At 48.2% G+C, this 20,223-nt stretch overlaps 1 protein-coding gene and 1 pseudogene across 1 annotated transcript in view; both read left to right on the top strand.

The window, feature by feature from the left end:
• LOC112114879 (protocadherin Fat 4) overlaps nucleotides 1-17,493 on the top strand; it is a 190,395-nt gene extending 172,902 nt beyond the window's left edge. The window contains 2 exon segments of the mRNA XM_029913746.1: nucleotides 2,608-2,696; nucleotides 14,606-17,493. Of these exon segments, the coding sequence (XP_029769606.1) occupies nucleotides 2,608-2,696; nucleotides 14,606-14,832 (316 nt within the window). The 3' untranslated portion in view covers nucleotides 14,833-17,493.
• Nucleotides 14,912-19,942, top strand: LOC112114878 (annotated as a pseudogene).
• The last annotated feature ends 281 nt before the right edge of the window (nucleotides 19,943-20,223 follow it).

The following is a 20,223-nucleotide window of genomic DNA, read 5'->3' as shown; positions in this document are numbered from 1 at the left end:
GTGCTGGAGGAGTTATTTGTGGGGTGCTGGAGGGGTGTGTGTGTGCTGGGAGGAGGTATTTGGGGGGGTGCTGGAGGGGGGATGTATACTGGGAGGGGGTATTTGTGTGTGTGTACGTACTAGGAGGGGGTATTTGGGGGAGTGATGGAGGGGTATGTGTACTGGGAGGGAGTATTTGGGGGGTCCTGGAGGAGTTATTTGTGGGGTACTGGAGGGGTGTGTGTGTACTGGGTGGGGGTATTTGGGGTGCTGGAGGGATGTGTGTCTACTGGGGGGGGTATTTGAGGGGTACTGGGGGGTGTACTGGGAAGGGGCATTTGAGGGGTGCTGGAGGAGTTATATGGGTGTACTGGAGGGGTGTGTGTGTACTGGGAGGAGGTATTTCGGGGGTTGCTGGAGGGGGTACCTGCGACCTCTAGGTGGGGGGCAGTGTCCTGCTCCCTGTCACGGTGACAGGGAAGCTGGCACAGGCACAGGCCATCAATCAGGGCCTCCCTGCAGGCCTTTCCCCCTCCCCAGGGTGGGGAGCCGGGTCCTGGCCCTGTCAACCCTCCTGGGTAGAAATCTGAGGGGCACATGACCCCACACATGCCTTGCCCACACATCACCTTTGCCCCAGCCTCTGCCCTGCACGCTGGGAGTAAGTTAGGTGTCTCCGGGCAGAAATCTGGAGAGTCACATGATCTGCGTGCCTTGCTCACCCTCTGATCAGGGATTCCAGAAATGAAAGTAATTTTGGAAAAAACCTGTGGCAATAGCAGCACTTTCTGGAAACCACCAGCCAGAGGTGAAAGTAAGCCGGTATGCCCCGGTACGGCATACCAGCAAGAGCCGGTGCACCATACCAGAGCGGATTGGCTTCCCCTGGCGGCAATTTAAAGGGCCTGGGGCTCCCAGCAGCGGCTGGAGCCCTGGGCCCTTTAAATTGCCACCAGAGCCCTGCTGCCAGAGCCCTGGGGAAGCAGCAGCGGGGCTCGAGCGGCGATTTAAAGGGCCTGAGGCTCCTGCCACAGCTACCGCCCTGGACCCTTTAAATCGTCCCCGGAGCCCTGGGGTAGCGGCGGTGGGGCTCCGGCGGCTATTTAAAGGGTCCAGGGCTGCGGCAGCCGCTACCGCCCCGGCCCTTAAAATAGCCGCTGGAGATCCGCCGCTGCCTTCCCAGGGCTCCGGCAGCAGGGCTCTGGGGACAATTTAAAGGGTCCGGGGCGGTAGGGACAGCCGGAACCCCGGGTTCTTTAAATCACTGCCCTAGCCCCTGGCTGCCGTTGCTACCCCAGGGCTCTGGCAGTGGGCCTCGGGTGGCAATTTAAAGGGCCCAGGGCTCCCACTGCCACTACCCTCCGTGGCCCTTTAAATCGCCACCCAAGTCCTGCTGCTGGAGCCCTGGGGTAGTGGCGGCGGGGCTCTGGCAGTGATTTAAAGGGCCAGGGGCTCCCAGCTGCCACTACTGCAGTGGAGCCCCGGGCCCTTTAAAGCTCCGCCAGAAGCTGGGGCCCTGGGGTGGCAGCGGCAGCCGGGAGCCCCCTCCGATGGTGATTTAAAGTGCCCGGGGATTTAAAGGCCCCGCCTCTTTCGGTTGAGGCCCCGCCCCGTCCTAAGGACTCCGGAGTACCGATAAGTCCTTTAAGTTACTTTCACCCCTGCCACCAGCCCTACTTATCAGGTACGGGGGGGGGGGGAGCAAAGGGGGACTTGAATTGGTGGTCTTCCATCTCTGGGGGGAATACCCAAGCCACCAAGCTACAGGTTATGAGGGAGCCACTTCTTCTTCCCCAGCTCTTGTGTGTGGAGTTAGGCGACCTTTGAGCAGGCCCCACATGACAGTTAGGAGGAGTCTTCCCTGGATTTGTGGATAGCTAGCAGAGATAGGTGCCTCCCTGCAGTCTGGACCTAGGTACCGATCTCTGTTAGAGGGGTGGGGCTTAGCACACATCCCTCTCTTCAGCATCTGCCATTGGCTAGTTTAGGCAGCTCTCAACTTAGAGCCTATCTACGTTTATAGCACTACAGCAACACAGCTGCACCAGTGCAGCTGCACCACTGTAGCGCTTAGTGAAGATGCTACCTTCACCAACAGGAGAACTCCCACACCCTGAGCAACATAGTTATACCGACATACATTTATAAGGTAGGCCAGGGCTTAGGTTAGGGTGACAGCTTTTGTGGATCTCATTCTAAGTTGCCTGTCTCTCTCCATGTGTTGTATAGGGAGCCTAGGTGCCTAAATCAGACTTTGTGGTTCACAGGGTTGTTCTAGTGATTCTCTTGGCACCTCAAAGTTAGGTGTTGTGAAGCTGAGCATTGCAAAGTTACTCTGTGGCTCCGGGCCCTAGTGAAAGCTGCTCAGTGAGGTTATCTACATTGTTAGGCACCTACATACCTGTAAAATCAGGCCCTTCATGATCGTTGTTCTTTAAAACTCCAGACACAGATCGAGACCTTGGGGAATGTCTTATCTCTAGAATATTTCTTTAATGGGTGACCTTATAATAATCAATAGCATTAACTTTCTCTACAGAGCATGGTACTTCTACAGGCAATATCTGACAGAATCCCACCCTCTCTGCTGAGCCTTTGGTAACTCTTTGTTTATTTTCTTTTCCTTAGCTCCCAGAATGGAGAAGAAGGTGGAGCTTGGCCAAACAACCAGTTTGATACGGAAATGCTTCAAGCCATGATTCTGGCATCAGCAAATGGTCAGTTCCCTTTAAGTACAAGATAATTGCATCAGTTGTAATGATGTAACATTTAAAGTGCATGTAATTAGATAGGATTTTAATATTATCAGTGGTTCAGAGCAACTGGCCGGGATGATGTGGCTTCCTAAAGTACTTCTTAAGCAAATACCATCAGAATACCATTGGCACTTGTATTACTATGCAAAAGAGACATGAACCGGGGTGCTGGAACAATCTGTATAGTGGGGGTGCTGAGAGCCATTGAATCAAACTGTAAACTCTGCATACGATGGAAACCACTTCAAGCAGCACCACACACACACCCTTCGTTTCAGCACCCATTATATGAATAGGTTAGGATATGAATAGGATACGAATGGGGAATTATTAACATGGAGCAGGGCTTGCGGTTGATGTGAGATAGTCATTCAGTTGTGTAGTAAGGCAGGAGGGTAAAAGCTGAGACTCTCCAGTACCTGCATTCTTGAGAGAGTGGTAGCTGGCTCATAATATGGTGATATGGACTAGAAGAGCCTGTGTTTGGAGTGTCTCTCTCGCTTTTTAAAAATATGTATGTGTAGTTGTATAGAAAGTCTGATCCCAAAATGAAACAAATATGCAATGTCTGATTTGATACACCAGTACATGCGAGGGGACGCCATTTTGGTGTGAATTTGAGAAAAGGAGCAAGTTGGGAGACTTGGCTGTGAATAGGACATGGAAACACAGTATTGGAAACATAGGATTTGCTGTACTGGATCCCAAGGCCCATCTACTCCAGTATCCTGTCTCCACCAGTGACCAGCACCAGATGATTCAGAGGAAGGTGCAGTAGACAGATGTGGGATAATCTGTCCCCCTCTTCCCCATTCTCACATATGAGGGAAGGAATAACATGTGTTAGTAGCAGAAAAGAGACTTTTTTTGGTTTTGGAACAAAGGGACAGATTTTTAAAGAGAACTCCTGTTTTACAGGGGCAATTTTGCACCCATGAAAAACTGTGATCACAAATATTAGTTGGTAGATGTTTAATGACCAGGCTGTACCCACACATCCAAGAATTATTCTAGCTGCTAGCTCATTTTTGGTAGCAAAATGCAGACACATTTTTAGTGCTGACAGCAAAAGAGAGGGCTGAGGCATAACTGAATATCTGCCTCACCAGCTTTAAAATACTTTATTTGCAATTATTATTATTGTGGTTTGTGTGTGGGTTTTTTTTTTTTTTTTTAACTTTTACCATCTATTGTTATGTGAGAGTGACAGGAAATACAGAAGAGTGTTTGTAGCTCTGTGATCCTGGTGCACTTTTGTTAATGAATCATAATAGACAAGTCATTAGAATACAGAATTCAAGATAAAGAGGCTAGCTGTTTTACATAGAGCCTTTGTTTATTCATAGATTCATAGATTCATAGATTCTAGGACTGGAAGGGACCTCGAGAGGTCATCAAGTCCAGTCCCCTGCCCGCATGGCAGGACCAAATACTGTCTTATAAATACCTTTAAGTCTGTTCCCTCTAAATTTTAAAGATAGAAAAAACAGCATAGCCATAAAACACTGACAAAAATGCTTAGGATGTTTTCTCTCTGCTCTTGGCAGAAAAAAGTCTGTGGTGAGGATTTCAAATTGGTATTTCTTCTTTGGAGAGCTGCTTTAGCCTGAACTTTGTCACCCTGAAAGCCTCTCTGCAGACTCTGAGCAGCCCAAGCAAACAGCTGCCACAGCCAGTTAAGGAGATAAAGGTCTTGGACATTAGAGTGTTTTCTTTCATATATATATTTTTTTAAAAATGGAAACAATGTGAAAATGTGGTTCTACTCTGTAAATGGACTCTGTAAAAATAGCCACGGAGGCCATATGTTTGTCATTTCTCCGTGACTCCAGCTAACATGTCCTCACTTTACAAATAACATGATTATTTTTCTACTTGCCTGCCCTGCAATCCCTGGGATCTAAAAGCTGAATGGGTTCTTTCTAAATTGTGCATCAGTTTACACTTACCTGTGAGGAAGGGACCCTTTCTCTGGCAAAACTTCCCCATCCCACATGATAAGCTAGTTCATGGCATTGTTTTCCACTGCCCAGATTGGCGATGCCCTGCCCTGATGTGATGCCCCTCTGCAGGGTTTTTTCTGTGCTCCTGGGGATGTGTGAAATCTGTTTCGTCCATTAGACTGTAGCAAATTGCTCTCCCTGATGAGTCAGGTCCACTCTGAAGAATGGAAGATGGGCAGAGGGCCGTGACTGTCTCCTCCCCAATCCTCCCTGCCGCGTTTTCTGTATCTTGCCGTGGGAGGATGGGGAACAGAAGCCAGGAGTCTCTGTTCTCACCAGAGTGTAGAGAGACCAGGACTGCTCTTGTGAGAGGCTCTTGCACAGCTACCATATTAATCCAGTTCGGCACAGTGCACAACCATGTGCTGATCCTTAAACACATTAGTAGTGTCATTGACTTCAGCATCACTCTTCATATGCTTAGGTGCTGGGCTGGATGGGGGAAAGGCTTCTTGCACCCCCCGTTTGTCACATGCCCGTGCAAGAGCCATTTAAATTCAAGCCAGAAGGGGGACAGTGATACCACTGCTGCACCATTTCCCCTGTTTCAGCCTGGGATATCACAGATGCCCCTCCACTGAGTGTGAAGAGACAGAACAGGAGACTGGCTATGCTCTCCAGCACCATGCCCTGCAGATCCAATCTGTTTGGGAGTTAATACAGTTAACAGTGGCATTGACTCTCTGGGTCCTGTTCAAGGCTGCCAGGGAGCAGCTGCAGGGAGACCCAGCTAATAGCAGTAGAGTTTCTTCCAGGGGTGAAGTCATTCCAGTGCAGCCCAGCCATGCAGAGGTGAAGCTATCCCTGGAGCATGGCTCCTGTCTTTATGGCTCTGGGTTCCCTTCCCCTTGAATCCTCAGGACTTCAGGTTGGGAGACCTCACTCTCTGCAAATTCTACAGCTCCTAAACTCCTCTCTTTTCTTGAAGGGAGGCTGCTCAGGAACCTGCAAGGTCAGCCTCCTTGAGTTCTCTTTCCCCTCTGCTCCCTTTTCATGGGTTTCTCCCTGGGACAGGCAGCAATCCTGTCCAAAGTTTCATCAACTGGAACTCAGTTAACAACCAGTTATGTTCAGTAACAATGCTATTGCTTCTTCTCCTTTCATTTTGCCAGTTTGTTAATCATAGAATCATAGAATATCAGGGTTGGAAGGGACCTCAGGAGGTCATCTAGTCCAACCCCCTGCTCAAAGCAGGATCAATCCCCAACTAAATCATCCCAGACAGGCTTTGTCAAGCCTGACCGTAAAAACCTCTAAGGAAGGAAATTCCACCACCTCCCTAGTTACCCATTCCAGTGCTTCACCACCCTCCTAGTGAAAAAGTTTTTCCTAATATCCAACCTAACCCCTCCCCCCACTGCAACTTGAGACCATTACTCCTTGTTCTGTCATCTGCTACCACTGAGAACAGTCTAGATCCATCCTCTTTGGAACCCCCCTTCAGGTAGTTGAAAGCAGCTATCAAATCCCCCCTCATTCTTCTCTTCTGCAGACTAAATAATCCCAGTTCCCTCAGCCTCTCCTCATAAGTCATGTGCTCCAGCCCCCTAATCATTTTTGTTGCCCTCTGCTGGACTCTTTCCAATTTTTCCACATCCTTCTTGTAGTGTGGGGCCCAAAACTGGATACAGTACTCCAGATGAGGCCTCACCAATGCCAAATAGAGGGGAATGTTCACGTCCCTCGATCTGCTGGCAATGCCCCTACTTATACAGTCCAAAATGCCGTTAGCCTCTTGGCAACAAGGGCACACTGTTGACTCATATCCAGCTTCCACTGTAACCCCTAGGTCCTTTTCTGCAGAACTGCTGCATAGCCACTCGGTCCCTAGTCTGTAGCAGTGAATGGGATTCTTACGTCCTAAGTGCAGGACTCTGCACTTGTCCTTGTTTAACCTCATCAGATTTCTTTTGGCCCAATCCTCTAATTTGTCTAGGTCCCTCTGTATCCTATCCCTATCCTCCAGCGTATCTACCACTCCTCCCAGTTTAGTGTCATCTGCAAACTTGCTGAGGGTGCAATCCACGCCACCCTCCAGATCATTAATGAAGTTATTGAACAAAACCGGCCCCAGGACCAACCTTTGGAGCACTCCGCTTGATACCGGCTGCCAACTAGACATGCAGCCATTGATCACTATCCGTTGAGCCCGATGATCTAGCCAGCTTTCTATCCACCTTATAGTCCATTCATCCAGCTCATACTTCTTTAACTTGCTGGCAAGAATACTGTGGGAGACCATATCAAAAGCTTTGCTAAAGGCAAGGAATAACACGTCAACTGCTTTTCCCTCATCCACAGAGCTAGTTATCTCGTCATAGAAGGCAATTAGGTTAGTCAGGCATGACTTGCCCTTGGTGAATCCATGCTGACTGTTCCTGATCACTTTCCTCTCCTCTAAGTGCTTCAGAATTGATTCCTTGAGGACCTGCTTCATGATATTTCCAGGGACTGAGGTGAGGCTGACTGGCCTGTAGTTCCCCGGATCCTCCTTCTTGGCTTTTTTAAAGATGGGCACTACATTAGCCTTTTTTCAGTCATCCAGGACCTCCCCCGATCGCCATGAGTTTTCAAAGATAATGGCCAATGGCTCTGCAATCACATCCGCCAACTCCTTTAGCACCCTCGGATGCAGTGCATCTGGCCCCAGGGACTTGTGCTCATCCAGCTTTTCTAAATAATCCTGAACCACTTCTTTCTCCACGGAGGGCTGGTCGCCTCCTCCCCATACGGTGCTGCCCAGTGAAGTAGTCTGGGAGCTGACCTTGTTTGTGAAGACAGAGACAAAAAAAGCATTGAGTACATTAGCTTTTTCCACATCCTCTGTTACTTGGTTGCCTCCCCCATTCAGTAAGGGGCCCACACTTTCCTTGACCTTCTTCTTGTTGCTAACATACCTGAAGAAACCCTTCTTGTTACTCTTAACATCCCTTGCTAGCTGCAACTCCAAGTGTGATTTGGCCTTCCTGATTTCACTCCTGCATGCCTGAGCAATATTTTTATACTCCTCCCTGGTCATTTGTCCAATCTTCCACTTCTTGTAAGCTTCTTTTTTGTGTTTAAGATCAGCAAGAATTTCACTGTTAAGCCAAGTTGGTCGCCTGTGTGACAAAGTTCTTCCTCTATCTTGGTGGGTCCTGCGCTTATTGGCGGATTTTCTTGCCTCAGAGATTCACCATGTGGGTTGGGCAACAGCCCAGAGACCTTCCCCTCTGGAAGAACCCACAGTCCAGGTCAATTGGGAGGTTTGGGGGGAACCCGGACCCGCCCTCTACTCCGGGTTCCAGCCCAGGGCCCTGTGGACTGCAGCTGTCTATAGTGCCTCCTGTAACAGCTGCATGACAGCTACAACTCCCTGGGCTACTTCCCCATGGCCTCCTCCAAACACCTTCCTTATTCTCACCACAGGACCTTCCTCCTGGTGTCTGATAACGCTTGTGCTCCTCAGTCCTCCAGCAGCACACCCTCTCACTCTCAGCTCCTTGCGCCTCTTGCCCCCAGCTCCTCACACATCCCACAAACTGAAGTGAGCTCCTTTTTAAAACCCAGGTGCCCTGATTAGCCTGCCTTAATTGATTCTAGCAGCTTCTTCTTAATTGGCTCCAGGTGTCCTAATTAGCCTGCCTGCCTTAACTGGTTCTAGCAGGTTCCTGATTACTCTAGTGCAGCCCCTGCTCTGGTCACTCAGGGAACAGAAAACTACTCATCCAGTGACCAGTATATTTGCCCTCTACCAGACTCCTGTACCCCACTGGTCTGGGTCTGTCACACCTGCCATATTTACTATTCTTTCTACACATCCGGATGGTTTGTTCCTGCAACCTCAATAAGGATTCTTTAAAATACAGCCAGCTCTCCTGGACTCCTTTCCCAGTAATCATACTGGGAGAGCGACAAATCGATGTCCAGTAGCCTATTGACCACATTCGTTCTGTTAATCATTAACTTGTAACGGGAGCACCACGTGAAGATTTTCGTCTTGCCTCCGATTCTATTGATGACAGGCAGACTAGCCACCAGCTCACTCTCCCTAGCTGTGTGGGTTCTGCAGGGCTACCCTGAGGGCAGGGTATAAACACGCACCTTCCGTCAGTAAAGGCAGCAGATCTAACTCATTGTTGAGGAAGAAGGTGTTTTTTTATAGAGTCTCTTTTCTAACAATAAGAGCCAGAGGCGCCTACTTCCACAGTTCCCGAGGGGTGCTCAACCCCCGCTCACCTCAGACCCCGCCCCACTCCACCCTTTTCCCGAAACCCCCGTCCTGCTTCTTCCCACACTGTCCCTCCCCCACCTCTTCCTGCCCCTGCTCCGCCCTTGCCCCACCTCCTTCCGATCCCACGCCCACCCCCGCCCTCTGCCACTTCCTGCCCCCACTCCTCCTTCTCCCCCCCAGTGCCTCCTGCACACTGCTAAACAACTGATTGTGCTGGGTGGGAGGGCTGGGAGGGAGGGGGAGGAGCTGATCACGGGGCTGCCGGTGGGTGCTGAGCGCCCACTATTTTTTTCCTCCAGCCCCAGAGCACCCACAGAGTCAGTGCCTATGATAACAGCACCTCAGAGATTTCATCCCTTCTTTTTGTATTTTCTCTCTCTAGCATATGGAGGTTTAGGTGGGGGTGAGGGCAGGGAGGGGAAGACTAATCCAACCATCAGTCCCTGACCCCTGGTGCTGTGACACCTGAGCTTTGCTATCCAGTTGAAATGCTTCCATTTACACACCCAATCTGAAGGGCCTAAAGCTCTTCAGCAGTTGGAAAAGTCAGGGCTTCTGAGAGTCTGAAGTGATTTACCCTTTTGCAGACTGAGGAATACCCCAAGATCATTTTTAAAGCAGGGACTAAATGCTGCTAGACACATGATGGCATCTAATTCTAGGGACTTTCCCTTTAAAATGTTTTGGATAAAATCTAAATTGATATGATGCAATGTGTAGAGGAAGAAAAATCTGCTTTGATTGTGGTGATAGAAAAAGTGAGTGAAATAAAGCACAGGATAGTCCTGCCTGGATTTTCAGACACCACCTGTCTGCAACCCGAGGCATGGCTTTCTGTGCTGCACTATACATTGTTAAATAAAGGTCTCTATATTTGGTTTACTGAAAGCCCCAACAGCAGCCGCAATGTCAAGTGCTCAAGTGATAAGCCCCCTAAAGCTTGTTGTCTTAGCCAGAGATGAGCTCAGTTTGTAAAAGAAACAGAGACATGAGTTGGTTATTTTTGTCTAAACTAAGATCCTGGATAATTTAATTTATTTTCCTCATCTTACTTTGACCATAAGAGCCTCCAGACAATTTACTGTAAGTGGCAGTATAAAGGGAGGTTACCTTACAGGAGTGTCAGGGAATCTGAAGCTATATAGGTTTCAGAATGGTTGCCGTTTTAGTCTGTATCAGTAAAAACAACAAGGAGTCTTTGTGGCACCTCAGAGACTAACAAATTTATTTGGGCTTATGCCCAAATTTGTTAGTCTCTAAGGTGCCACAAGGACTCCTCATTGAAGCTATATAGACAGCCTATTATGTATGTCTCTGTACAAAGTTATTCAGACCTGCAGCAAACTTGAATTTGTATTGATAAATGACTGAATACAAACTCTAAGACTTGTTACCAGCCAATAGTAGTTGAAACACTCTGCTTGCAGAAAAGCAGCTTAGTGCTGAATTAAACATATCTGTTGTCTTGCTGTTCACCTGTAATTTTGTGTTAACTAAAAACAGCACATTGAGCTCACTGGTGATTCTTAGGGTATGTCTTCACTAGCAACGTTAAAGCACTGCCACGGCTGCGCTTTAACGTGGCTTTGTAGTTGCGGCACCAGTGTTGGGAGAGCTAAAAACCACCCCCACGAGGGGAGTCCCAGCGCTGGTGCACTGTCTACACTGCCACTTTACAGTGCTGAAACTTGCAGTGCTCAGGGGGTGTTTTTTCACACCCCTGAGTGAGAAAGTTGCAGCGTTGTAAAGTGACAGTGTAGACAAGGCCTTAGACTGGGCAAACTGGCTCCTCAGGCAGCCTGTGAACTTCACAGACACTTTCCTCACTGGAAACCATGCTGACTCCTGATGTTTATTTCATCTAGGAAACCTGTTCTGCATCCTGATTACTGCCCCTCCCCCTGCCCCTCAGTCCACAAGGCCTGCAATACTGTACATTTTCAACAGGCAGCTGGGATGATTTCTCTCAGGCCTGGTCTACACTAACACCCCAATTCGATCTAAGGTACGCAACTTCAGCTACGTGAATAACGTAGCTGAAGTCGACATACCTTAGTTCGAATTTACCGCGGTTCAGACGCGGTCCACACGCGGCAGGCAGGCTCCCCCGTCGACTCCGCGGTACTCCTCTCGCTGAGGTGGAGTACCGCAGTCGACGGCGAGCACTTCCTGGTTCGAATTATCGCGTCCAGACCAGACGCAATAAATCGAACCCGGAAGTTCGATTGCCAGCCGTCGAACTACCGCGGTAGTGTAGACAAGCCCTTAGTAACATTATGACACAGAAGTGGGTTGGTAGGTCACTAGCAATGATATGACGACTGAGGAGAAAGATTGCTGTGTCCTCAGTGAATGCTCTATTTAAAGTGATACAGAAAACACATACTTAAAACTGCAAAGTCCCCTCCCCCAGCCAGTCTGTCTCCAGCTGAAATGAAGTGAATCAGCACAGAGAAAATTCCCCACCCCCTCAGCGTGGAATGAAATAAGAATCAACCTGCAAGCAGTTATCTCATCTGCAGTCAAATCCGAGATTGTGTCTAAAGTGTTTAGTTCACCCATGAACACTTTGAAGCACCTGAAGGATGTGTTAATGAACTAGTGTATTAATTGTTGTTGAGATTAACAATTACAGGTCTCTGAGTATGTTTTAAAACAATGAGAAGGTAGAAGATGTTTAAACACTCTCCATGGAGTGAACTATAAAACCAAGGAATAAATAGTTAGCTTTGTGGATTAGCAATAAATGTAATTAACATGTATATGCCCTCTGCCCCCATACAGACTCTTAAAAGCAATGCTACCCAATTTCAGGAATCAGTTCTAAAGAGAAACATAGCCAAGTATCCCAAGACTATATAATCCAGCTGGGAAATCATAAACCACTAGAGAGCCTGACCAATTTCACACCAGAGTCCAAAATGGCATTTCCCTGCAGTATGGTTTTGTATTTTACAAAGTCCTTGTGAGCTTCCACTAGCAGTTCTTGTGCACTGTCCCCTGGGCTCTTACACTGCGTTCCTCTGACACTTCAGGCCTCTTCTCCTTTTACTGCTAAAAATCAACAAGAAAACCCGTTGTTTAGAATACTACAAACAAGACCCTATTTGGTTCAGTGCAAATATGTCCCATTATTGTGGTACCATGTTACAGGGGAGCAGGGGATCCCCAAGTGGGAGCTGGCTGGGTGCCAGCATTAAGGTCTCCATCACCAGCTGATCATCTTCAGTAGCAGAACACAGATCATTTGCGCAATTTTTTTTTAAAAGCAAGGCAAATATTTTAAAGTAAAAGAAGGTTAAAAATACAATTTGAAAGAAAGATTAAAGAAGAAAGGAGAACAATGAGGGTAAAATTCTGGGCAGGACAATCGTATAGTGCTCAGTCTTGCTCTATCACCCCCACTGATCTCTAGTCTCCAGATCAGATCTGTGCTATTGAATGCAAGGTCAGTAGCTATTCAGGTAGCTCCCATGCATGATTTATTTAAGGATAAGCACCTAATACTACTGGGTTGGATGATGCTGTAGACCCATTATTAACCCAGTGACTTCAGCAGTAATCAGGAGAGAGTCAGGGAAGTGGTGCCTGTGCTGATTCTATCCCTAGCTGGTTTCTCCCCCAAAAACTGATAAAGTATGTCCATCTTGCATGTGATTCCTGAGCTAGGGGGAAGATGGAGCTAGTGCAAGGGTACAGATTGCCTTACTGCTCCAAGGTGTTCTTGAGCTAACAGAGTTCTTCTCCAGCGGGGCATTTGAGTCACCAACATCAGTGATTATCCAGTTTTTTTCATTCTGCAGACTATTTTGTTAGAAAAAACTTTCCTCCTAAATACCCAGTCCCCCAGTACATGGATCTCAGAATGTTCCATGGCTAATCAGGAAAAATTCCACAAACAAATGATGGTCCATGGGCCACTCTTTGAGAACCTCTGATCTAGATCACTTCTGGTAGGTAACCATGCGCATGGTGACTCCTGTGAGTTAGCCACTCCTTGAACTATTACAGGAATTTCCAGCTTCCCCAAGTCCTCTCTGTGCTCTGTGATTCACAGCCTGCATTACAGAAGTTCTTCCCCCTTTTCCCACTTCCATCTCTCTCTCCTGCATTCTATTCAAGTCAGCATTACAGCATGAGAGGAGTGCCCTGCTTTGCTCCTGTAATATCAGCACTACAGGAATCCTTCTACTTATCTACCTCCCTCCTATGCTCTGCTCCCCAGCTTAGAATTGCAGCACAGAACCATGACAGAAGCTATTGCAGCTGTATTTATCACATTATGCTCAACTTCCCCAGACCACTCAGTGCTGCTGCATTATAGGAATTTCCTATTACCCCACATATTTTACTCTCCAAATTAGACCCAGGCTACAGCAATACTGGGGCCAGGTTTAAAGTGGTTAGAAAGAACTGCTACATATGACATTACCCAGTGATGGAATTTTCTTAGTGCATAATAGTTATGGCTTGAGTAATTGGTTTAAATACCTTTATAATGCTCTGGTTTCTCTGGATGGGGAAGGAAAGTATTTTGAATATTAGGTGGCAAATGTATACCAAGGTGAAAGGTATTGAATTTGTCAGGCAGGGAGCAAAGTGTGACTACGTTAGCCCCTTGAGGCTAGCTAGTGATGGGTCTAGAGCAGCCATGCAACAAAGACTGATGTGCCAATACCAGACTGGCAAATGGTAGGTGTTCCAAACCTAAGAGTTCAGCAATAAGATCAGATTAGCCCATAGGATTTCTTTCCATCACCTTCCTAGTGCACTGTCCTGAACATGTAAATGACAGCACCATTACTAGCAGCAACGTGTCCTGAACAGAAACAGGGATGGGATGATCAGATGCTGCACTCCCCATTTAATCAGGGAGCACAAAATAACTGTTCCAACTCCAGGAACTGACCTGCCTCTGCCCCCTCTCTTTTGAGAGTGCTTTTTTGGAGAGGGAGAAGTAAGGATTTTAACTGTTGATAGGAGTTCTCTTGCTTTCCCACCTCCCTGGCCCTGTGCCCTGCTCCCCATTCTTAGATATGCACTACTGGAGCTGCTGCTGCTGCCCCGTATGCCTTCTGTGCTCTATTCCTGACACCCATGCGACAGCAGGTCTTGTGCTGCTCTGATAAATAGTTATCCTCCTGTAATAGAAGGCGCTGATATTTTGGTTTAGAAAGTTACCTCTGTTTATCCAAAGAAACTCATTTTACTGTCAGTGTAGTGGCTCATCAGTAGTAATTCATTTGTGTTCCCATTCTGTTCCCATGTTGTAATCACCCCCTTTCTGCCAAGAGCCTTTGAACAGATCTGCTCCTCTTGGTATCTGCCCTTCATCCTCTTATGAAACATTACAGTTTTGCACAATCTAAGGATGATCTTGTGATTGAAGCTCTGGACTAGCACTCAGGAGATCTGGCTTCACTGCCTGACTTTCCCACTGACCCCCATGTGACATTGTCTTTCTTGTCTATGTAGATTGCAAGCTCTTTGGGACAGGGACTTTCTCTCACTATATATCTGTGGAGCGCCTGGCACAAAAGGCCCCGAGATCTTGGTTGATGCCTGAAGCCTCTACTGTAATAGGAATAATTAATAATAAGTTGAGATTTCACCCTTGTAGATATTAATGGTCTTCCCTCCTGTTCCCTGTGCAGAAGCAGCTGATGGGAACTCTACATTGGGAGGAGGAGCCGGCACTATGGGCCTCAGCACCAGGTATGGCCCCCAGTTCACACTGCAGCACGTCCCTGACTACAGGCAGAATGTGTACATCCCCGGCAGCACTGCCACCCTCTCCAACTCCTCAGGTAAACGAGATGGGAAGAGCTCAGGCTCTTCAGGTGGAAACAAGAAGAAGTCTGGGAAGAAGGAGAAGAAGTAGAATTGACAGACCATCAGCAGCTTAGACCAACAGGGCAGACCCCTCCAGCACTCCCCCAAATCACAGCCTAGGATAGAGGATGAATGTGAATTTTGTGATGAAAAAGCAGGAAATACAACGAATGTATGTCATCATCAGAGCTAGGAGTAGGGGCTCCTACTATTAGTCCTCATGATGAAAAATAATTGGAAACAAAACAAAACAAAAACCAAGTGCCCTGTTAATACTAACTAATATTTTATACTATCACTTGGGTAATTTAATGTGCAAGGATGTAAAATCTTTTAAACATGTCTTTGGATTTGGTTTGCTCCAGAATGGTCCAAGAAAGCCATGAGGCTTGTACTTGGCTTTGCCCAGTGTAAATAATTGTAACATGGATTTTTTTTTAATTTATATACCTTAGATCATTTAAAAAAAAAAGTTCCCCAGATTAGAACCCATGTTCCAGATTTTGATATTTAACTTTCCATTAGTGAATCTGACCCTGAGTAACCTTGAAATGGATTCCTAGTTACGAAGTTGGTAGGGAGTGCTTCAGTTCCTGTTTACCTATTATCCTAAAAGAAATAAGTGTTTACACTGCATGAGCCTATGGGAATAAGGCTAAGATGCATTTTAAACATTTTTTTTTAAGTGTGACCGGTGATGGCCTGAAATATGAAACAAAAATCATGATGTCTGAGAGACAGGGAATGCATTCAAACTGCAGTGGAAAAGATCTAAGTGCAGAGCATGCCACTAGCATTATTGAGCTATACAAAACCTGTCCATATTGATTTAGAGGCTACTAAAGAGCAAATTCATCTCCTCAATTCTTTGCAGTAAATATTTATATGTACAGTTAATGTTTTCCTGGAACTAAAGTTAAGAAAGTCTAAGTCCCCGGCTGTGAGAACAAGGAGCTGCAGCTCCTTAAAGCAATGAAATAACTAAGTCCATACCAAGGAATGATATTATCAGAGAATAAACTCTGATCTATTTGTATGGAATAGAGACTGAATGCTTCACATTTCTGCACATTGAACTGCATGCAAAATACTCACCTCACATCTACAGTAGGACAGCTAACTCCACCAGATCTAGGGAAGTCATCATTGCATGCATGTACAGCATGGTGTAAATACACTGTCAGATAAGTGAGTCTCAGTGCAGGCCAAGCAGTGTCTATCTGGGAGTGGGGTTCAGTAATAAGTGGCACAATGTGTTATAAAGAGTCATTGCTCTGGCCTAGAGCAGTGATAAGATTTGCACATTCCATGTCTATGCAGAGCAGCCAAGGAACAGCCTTTGTTCATTGGCCTTCAGAACTGGATACTCAGTAACTGACAGTTGATTTGATGAGACCAAGGGACCATACTCACAGATAAGGGAACCAAGAACTGGAGCTGAGCACATGCCACTCACTGCAAAGCCAGTGAGCCTGAGAGCTTCTCTGGAGATGCTCACAGGAAGGCCCAGGTCAGTCAGGTGACTAAGAGGTAGGATTCTGATACCGTGAAGGATACTGCCAGACCACACACTCATTCCAGCCCAGACTCTAACTGTACACAACCAATTAGATGTGACTCAAAATCCACTGGATTTAGTCAGAAATGTGGACAAGACTTTGCCTTGTTGTTGGTACCACTGGTATTGGGATTTTTACCACATTGATAGAATAGGATTGTCAGGAAGTAGGGTCTCTCCACTATGTACCCTTTGTAGCTATGTACTCTGCTCACTGTAGGTCCAGACACAGCAAAGAGAGAGCGTGCAGTGTGCCCTTAGCATCGAGTCAGCTTGGCATCGAGTCCCCACAAGCACCTAATCAGTGAGGAAGGCTGTATTGTACCCTTAAGCCCCTCTTCAGCTAGAGAAGGGGGATGCCCTTTACACTGGGCTGGCTTCCCATATCAAAGTAAGTGGGACGGACCTGGGAAGGCAAGGACAAAGATACAGGGATAGCGATGCCAGGATTGTTTTAACTTCTAATGAATAACTCACCTGAGAAGATCCAGCCTTCTATGATCACTCAGGTTAAACTTTCTCCAAGCAGCCAGTGTGCTTGCCTGGCCTGATGCAGCCCAGCCTCCAGCAGTATTCACCAGAGCATTGTGCACTAACTGATGCCTCGTTAGCCAATTGCTATCTCCTTGTGTCTAGAGAAACAGAACTTGTCTATGCGAAGAACTTGTCTGTGTATGATTTTTGTACTGATCCCAGTCACCCTCTGCGGTGGCTGCACTAGAAACAGTTTACACAGTTAGTAAGGCTTATACAAACTAATGTAGTTATTATGTGACCCTTCTAGAAGTACTGTAGATGAATTGTAGTGTTTATATTTCCTTTTAATCAGCAATCTGAGGTAGTGTAGAGAGTGTTTTGTACTAGTGGTGTGTTATTTTTATCTCAGTAAATAACTTGTGGACATCAGTATTTTCAATTTCTCTTTATCTTCTTTCTGTGTGATCTGTGCTCTAAGTGTATGTGAACTGAAACACACTTGTCCTTTCAATGTGTCTAATATTGAATTATACTTATATATTATATAAATGCTTATATCCTTCTTATATCCATATAGACCAATGTTCAATGTGCTACACGCAAGTTTTATACTCTAATATTTATATTGCTTTTTTTCTTTGGGAAAAAATAATAAAATGGTTTCTTCTGAACTGATTGTAAAGTTGTTCCTGAGAGAGTCTATCTGTCTGCCTGCCTGCCTGCCTGCCTGCCTGACTTTCTATGTGACTGCTGTGTCTAGGCTGCAGACTTAGGTGACTAGAATGGGTATAGTAAATTATCATTCAACCTTCAGAAACTGATACAGAGGCTCATGCTGCAGGGTTTATTCCCGTGTAATGTAGTGAAAACTGTGAATTATCCCTTGAGCACTGGTGCTTGGTCTCCTGGCCTCTGTGGCCCCTGGAAAAGCATGGCTACAAGTAGGGTGACCAGATGTCCCGATTTTATAGGGACAGTCCCGATTTTTGGGTCTTTTTCTTATATAGGCTCCTATTACCTCCCACCCCCGTCCCGATTTTTCACACTTGCTGTCTGGTCACCCTAGCTACAAGGAATGCAGACAGCCCCCTGAGGGGAATCCGTGGAGTGAAGGGAGTAACAGCATTCTAAGTACTGCAAACTTAGGGCTAGTCTACACTGGCAACGTTAAAGTGCTGCCGTTTTAACATGGCTGTGTAATCGTGGCAGAGCGCTGGGAGAGAGCTGGGAACCCTGGGGTAGCGGCAGCAGGGCTCCGGTGGCTATTTAAAGGGCCCAGGGCAGTAGAGGCAGCGAGAGCCCCGGCCCTTTAAATAACCCCCCCGGAGCCCCGCTGCCACTACCCCAGGGCTCCAGCAGCGGGGCTCTGGCGGCAATTTAAAGTGCCTGGGGCTCCAGCTGCTGCTGGGAGCCCCAGGCCCTTTAATTGCCACCTGGGGAAGCCAGGCCGCCCTGGTACGGCGCACCGGCTCTTGCTGGTATGTTGTACTGGGGCATACCGGCTTACTTTCACCTCTCGACAGGGCCCAGTGCTCCCCCACCAACCCCACAGTCATCCGTGACAGCTTCCATTGCTACCCCACCAGCTCTACCACCAGCAGTGAAAAGGCCCAGTGCTATTCCACCAACCCTCTCCCACACTGACAGGGCACAGCATTCCCTCAGCCCCCTCCCCCGTCACTGACAGGGCTCAGCATTCCCCCAGCCCCCTCCCCAGTCAGTGATATGGCCCAGCATTCCCCCACCACCCCTATTCACATGACTGACAGGGCCCAACATTCTCCACTCCCCTCCCCAGTCACTGACAGAGCCCAGCATTCCCCCAGCGCCCTCCCCCGTCAGTGACAGGACCCAGCATTCCTCCACCACCCCTATCCACATCACTGACAGGAACCAACATCCCCCACTCCCCTTCCCCATTACTGACAGGGCACAGCACCCCAACACTCCAATCCCCATCAGTTACAGGGACCAGCCCTCCATCACCACCTCAACCTGTCAGTGACAAGGCTCCAGCACCCCCCTCAATCATCACTGACAGGCCCCAATGTTCTCCCACCACAACAACCCCATCAGTGACCGGGCCTAGCGCTCCCCATCACTGACAGGGTGTTGTTCTCCCCTTCTCCCATCACTGACAAAACCCAACTCTTCCCCTCCCCCAACACTGAGAAGGCTCAGCGCTCCCCTCCCCAGGTAATGAAAGACCCAGCCGCCAGCACTTACCTTCCTCCATCTCTGACAGGGGTCAGCACTCCCCCTCCCCCATTAGTCACAGGGCCAGGCCTCCCCATCCTCATCAGTCACAGGGTGCTTTCCTCTCCCTCTCCCCCATCAGTGGCAAAGCCCAGCCCTCCCCCTCCTACATCACTGATGGGGTGCTGTTCTCTCCTCATCACTGACAGAGCCCTACACTCCTGCTCCCCCAACATGGAGAGGGCTCAACACTCCCCTACTCTGTTAATGAAAGACCCAGTATTCACTTTCCTCCATCTCTGACAGGGATCAGCGCTCCCCATCCCCTATCACTAGTAGGGAGCTGTACTCCCTCCTCCCTATACCCATCCTTGAAAGCATCCTCTGCCCACCACCCCCATCACTGTCAGGGGGCTTTTCTCCCCCATCCCTCAACAGTGACATGACAGGGCCCAGCCTAATCCCCTTCCTCATCTGTCATGGGGTACTTTTCTCTCCCCGTCCCCCATCACCGAAAGGACCCAGCCCTCCCCTCCATTTCCTCTCAGTCACAGAGTGATTTTCTCTCCCCCACCCCCATCACTGACAGGACCCAGCCCTCCCCGTCCCCTGTTAATGAAAGGCCCATGCTCACCTTTCCCCATCTCTGACAGGTCCCAGTGCTCTCCCTCCCCCGTCCCTGGCCGGGTGCTTGCCCCCCCCCCTCCTCCCTCCCTAACAGGGGGTCTCTTTCCCCCCCCCCCTCCAATCACAGAGGGGCCCAGTGCTCCCCATCCCCCATCAATCACAGGACCCACTGTTCCTCCCCTTCTCCCCCCTCCAATCACAGAGGGGCCCAGCACTCCCCATCCCCCATCAATCACAGGACCCACTGATCCCCCCTCCCAGTCACTGACAGTGCTATTCTCTTCCCCCACCCCAGTTGCAGAGCCAGCACTCCCCCTCCCCCATCACTGACACAGTGCTATTCTCCCCCCTCCCCCATCACTGACAGGATTTATGCTCCCCTCTCCCCCATTACTGGCAGGATGCTGTTTTCCCTTGGCCCCAACCCCATGAATGACAGACTCCTGTGCCGCCGCCCCAACCCCATCACGGATAGGTGCTTTTTATTTTTTTTTACACACACACACACACACACTCTCTCTCTCTCTCTCTCTCTCAGCTGGGGGACTCAGCCTGGAGCGCGCCCTTCGGAGAGGTAGATTT

This window comes from Terrapene carolina, unplaced genomic scaffold (assembly GCF_002925995.2).
Source record: "Terrapene carolina triunguis isolate 2854851 unplaced genomic scaffold, T_m_triunguis-2.0 Scaffold838, whole genome shotgun sequence".
Classification (NCBI taxonomy): domain Eukaryota; kingdom Metazoa; phylum Chordata; order Testudines; family Emydidae; genus Terrapene; species Terrapene triunguis.
This window is presented reverse-complemented; position numbering and strand designations above follow the sequence as displayed.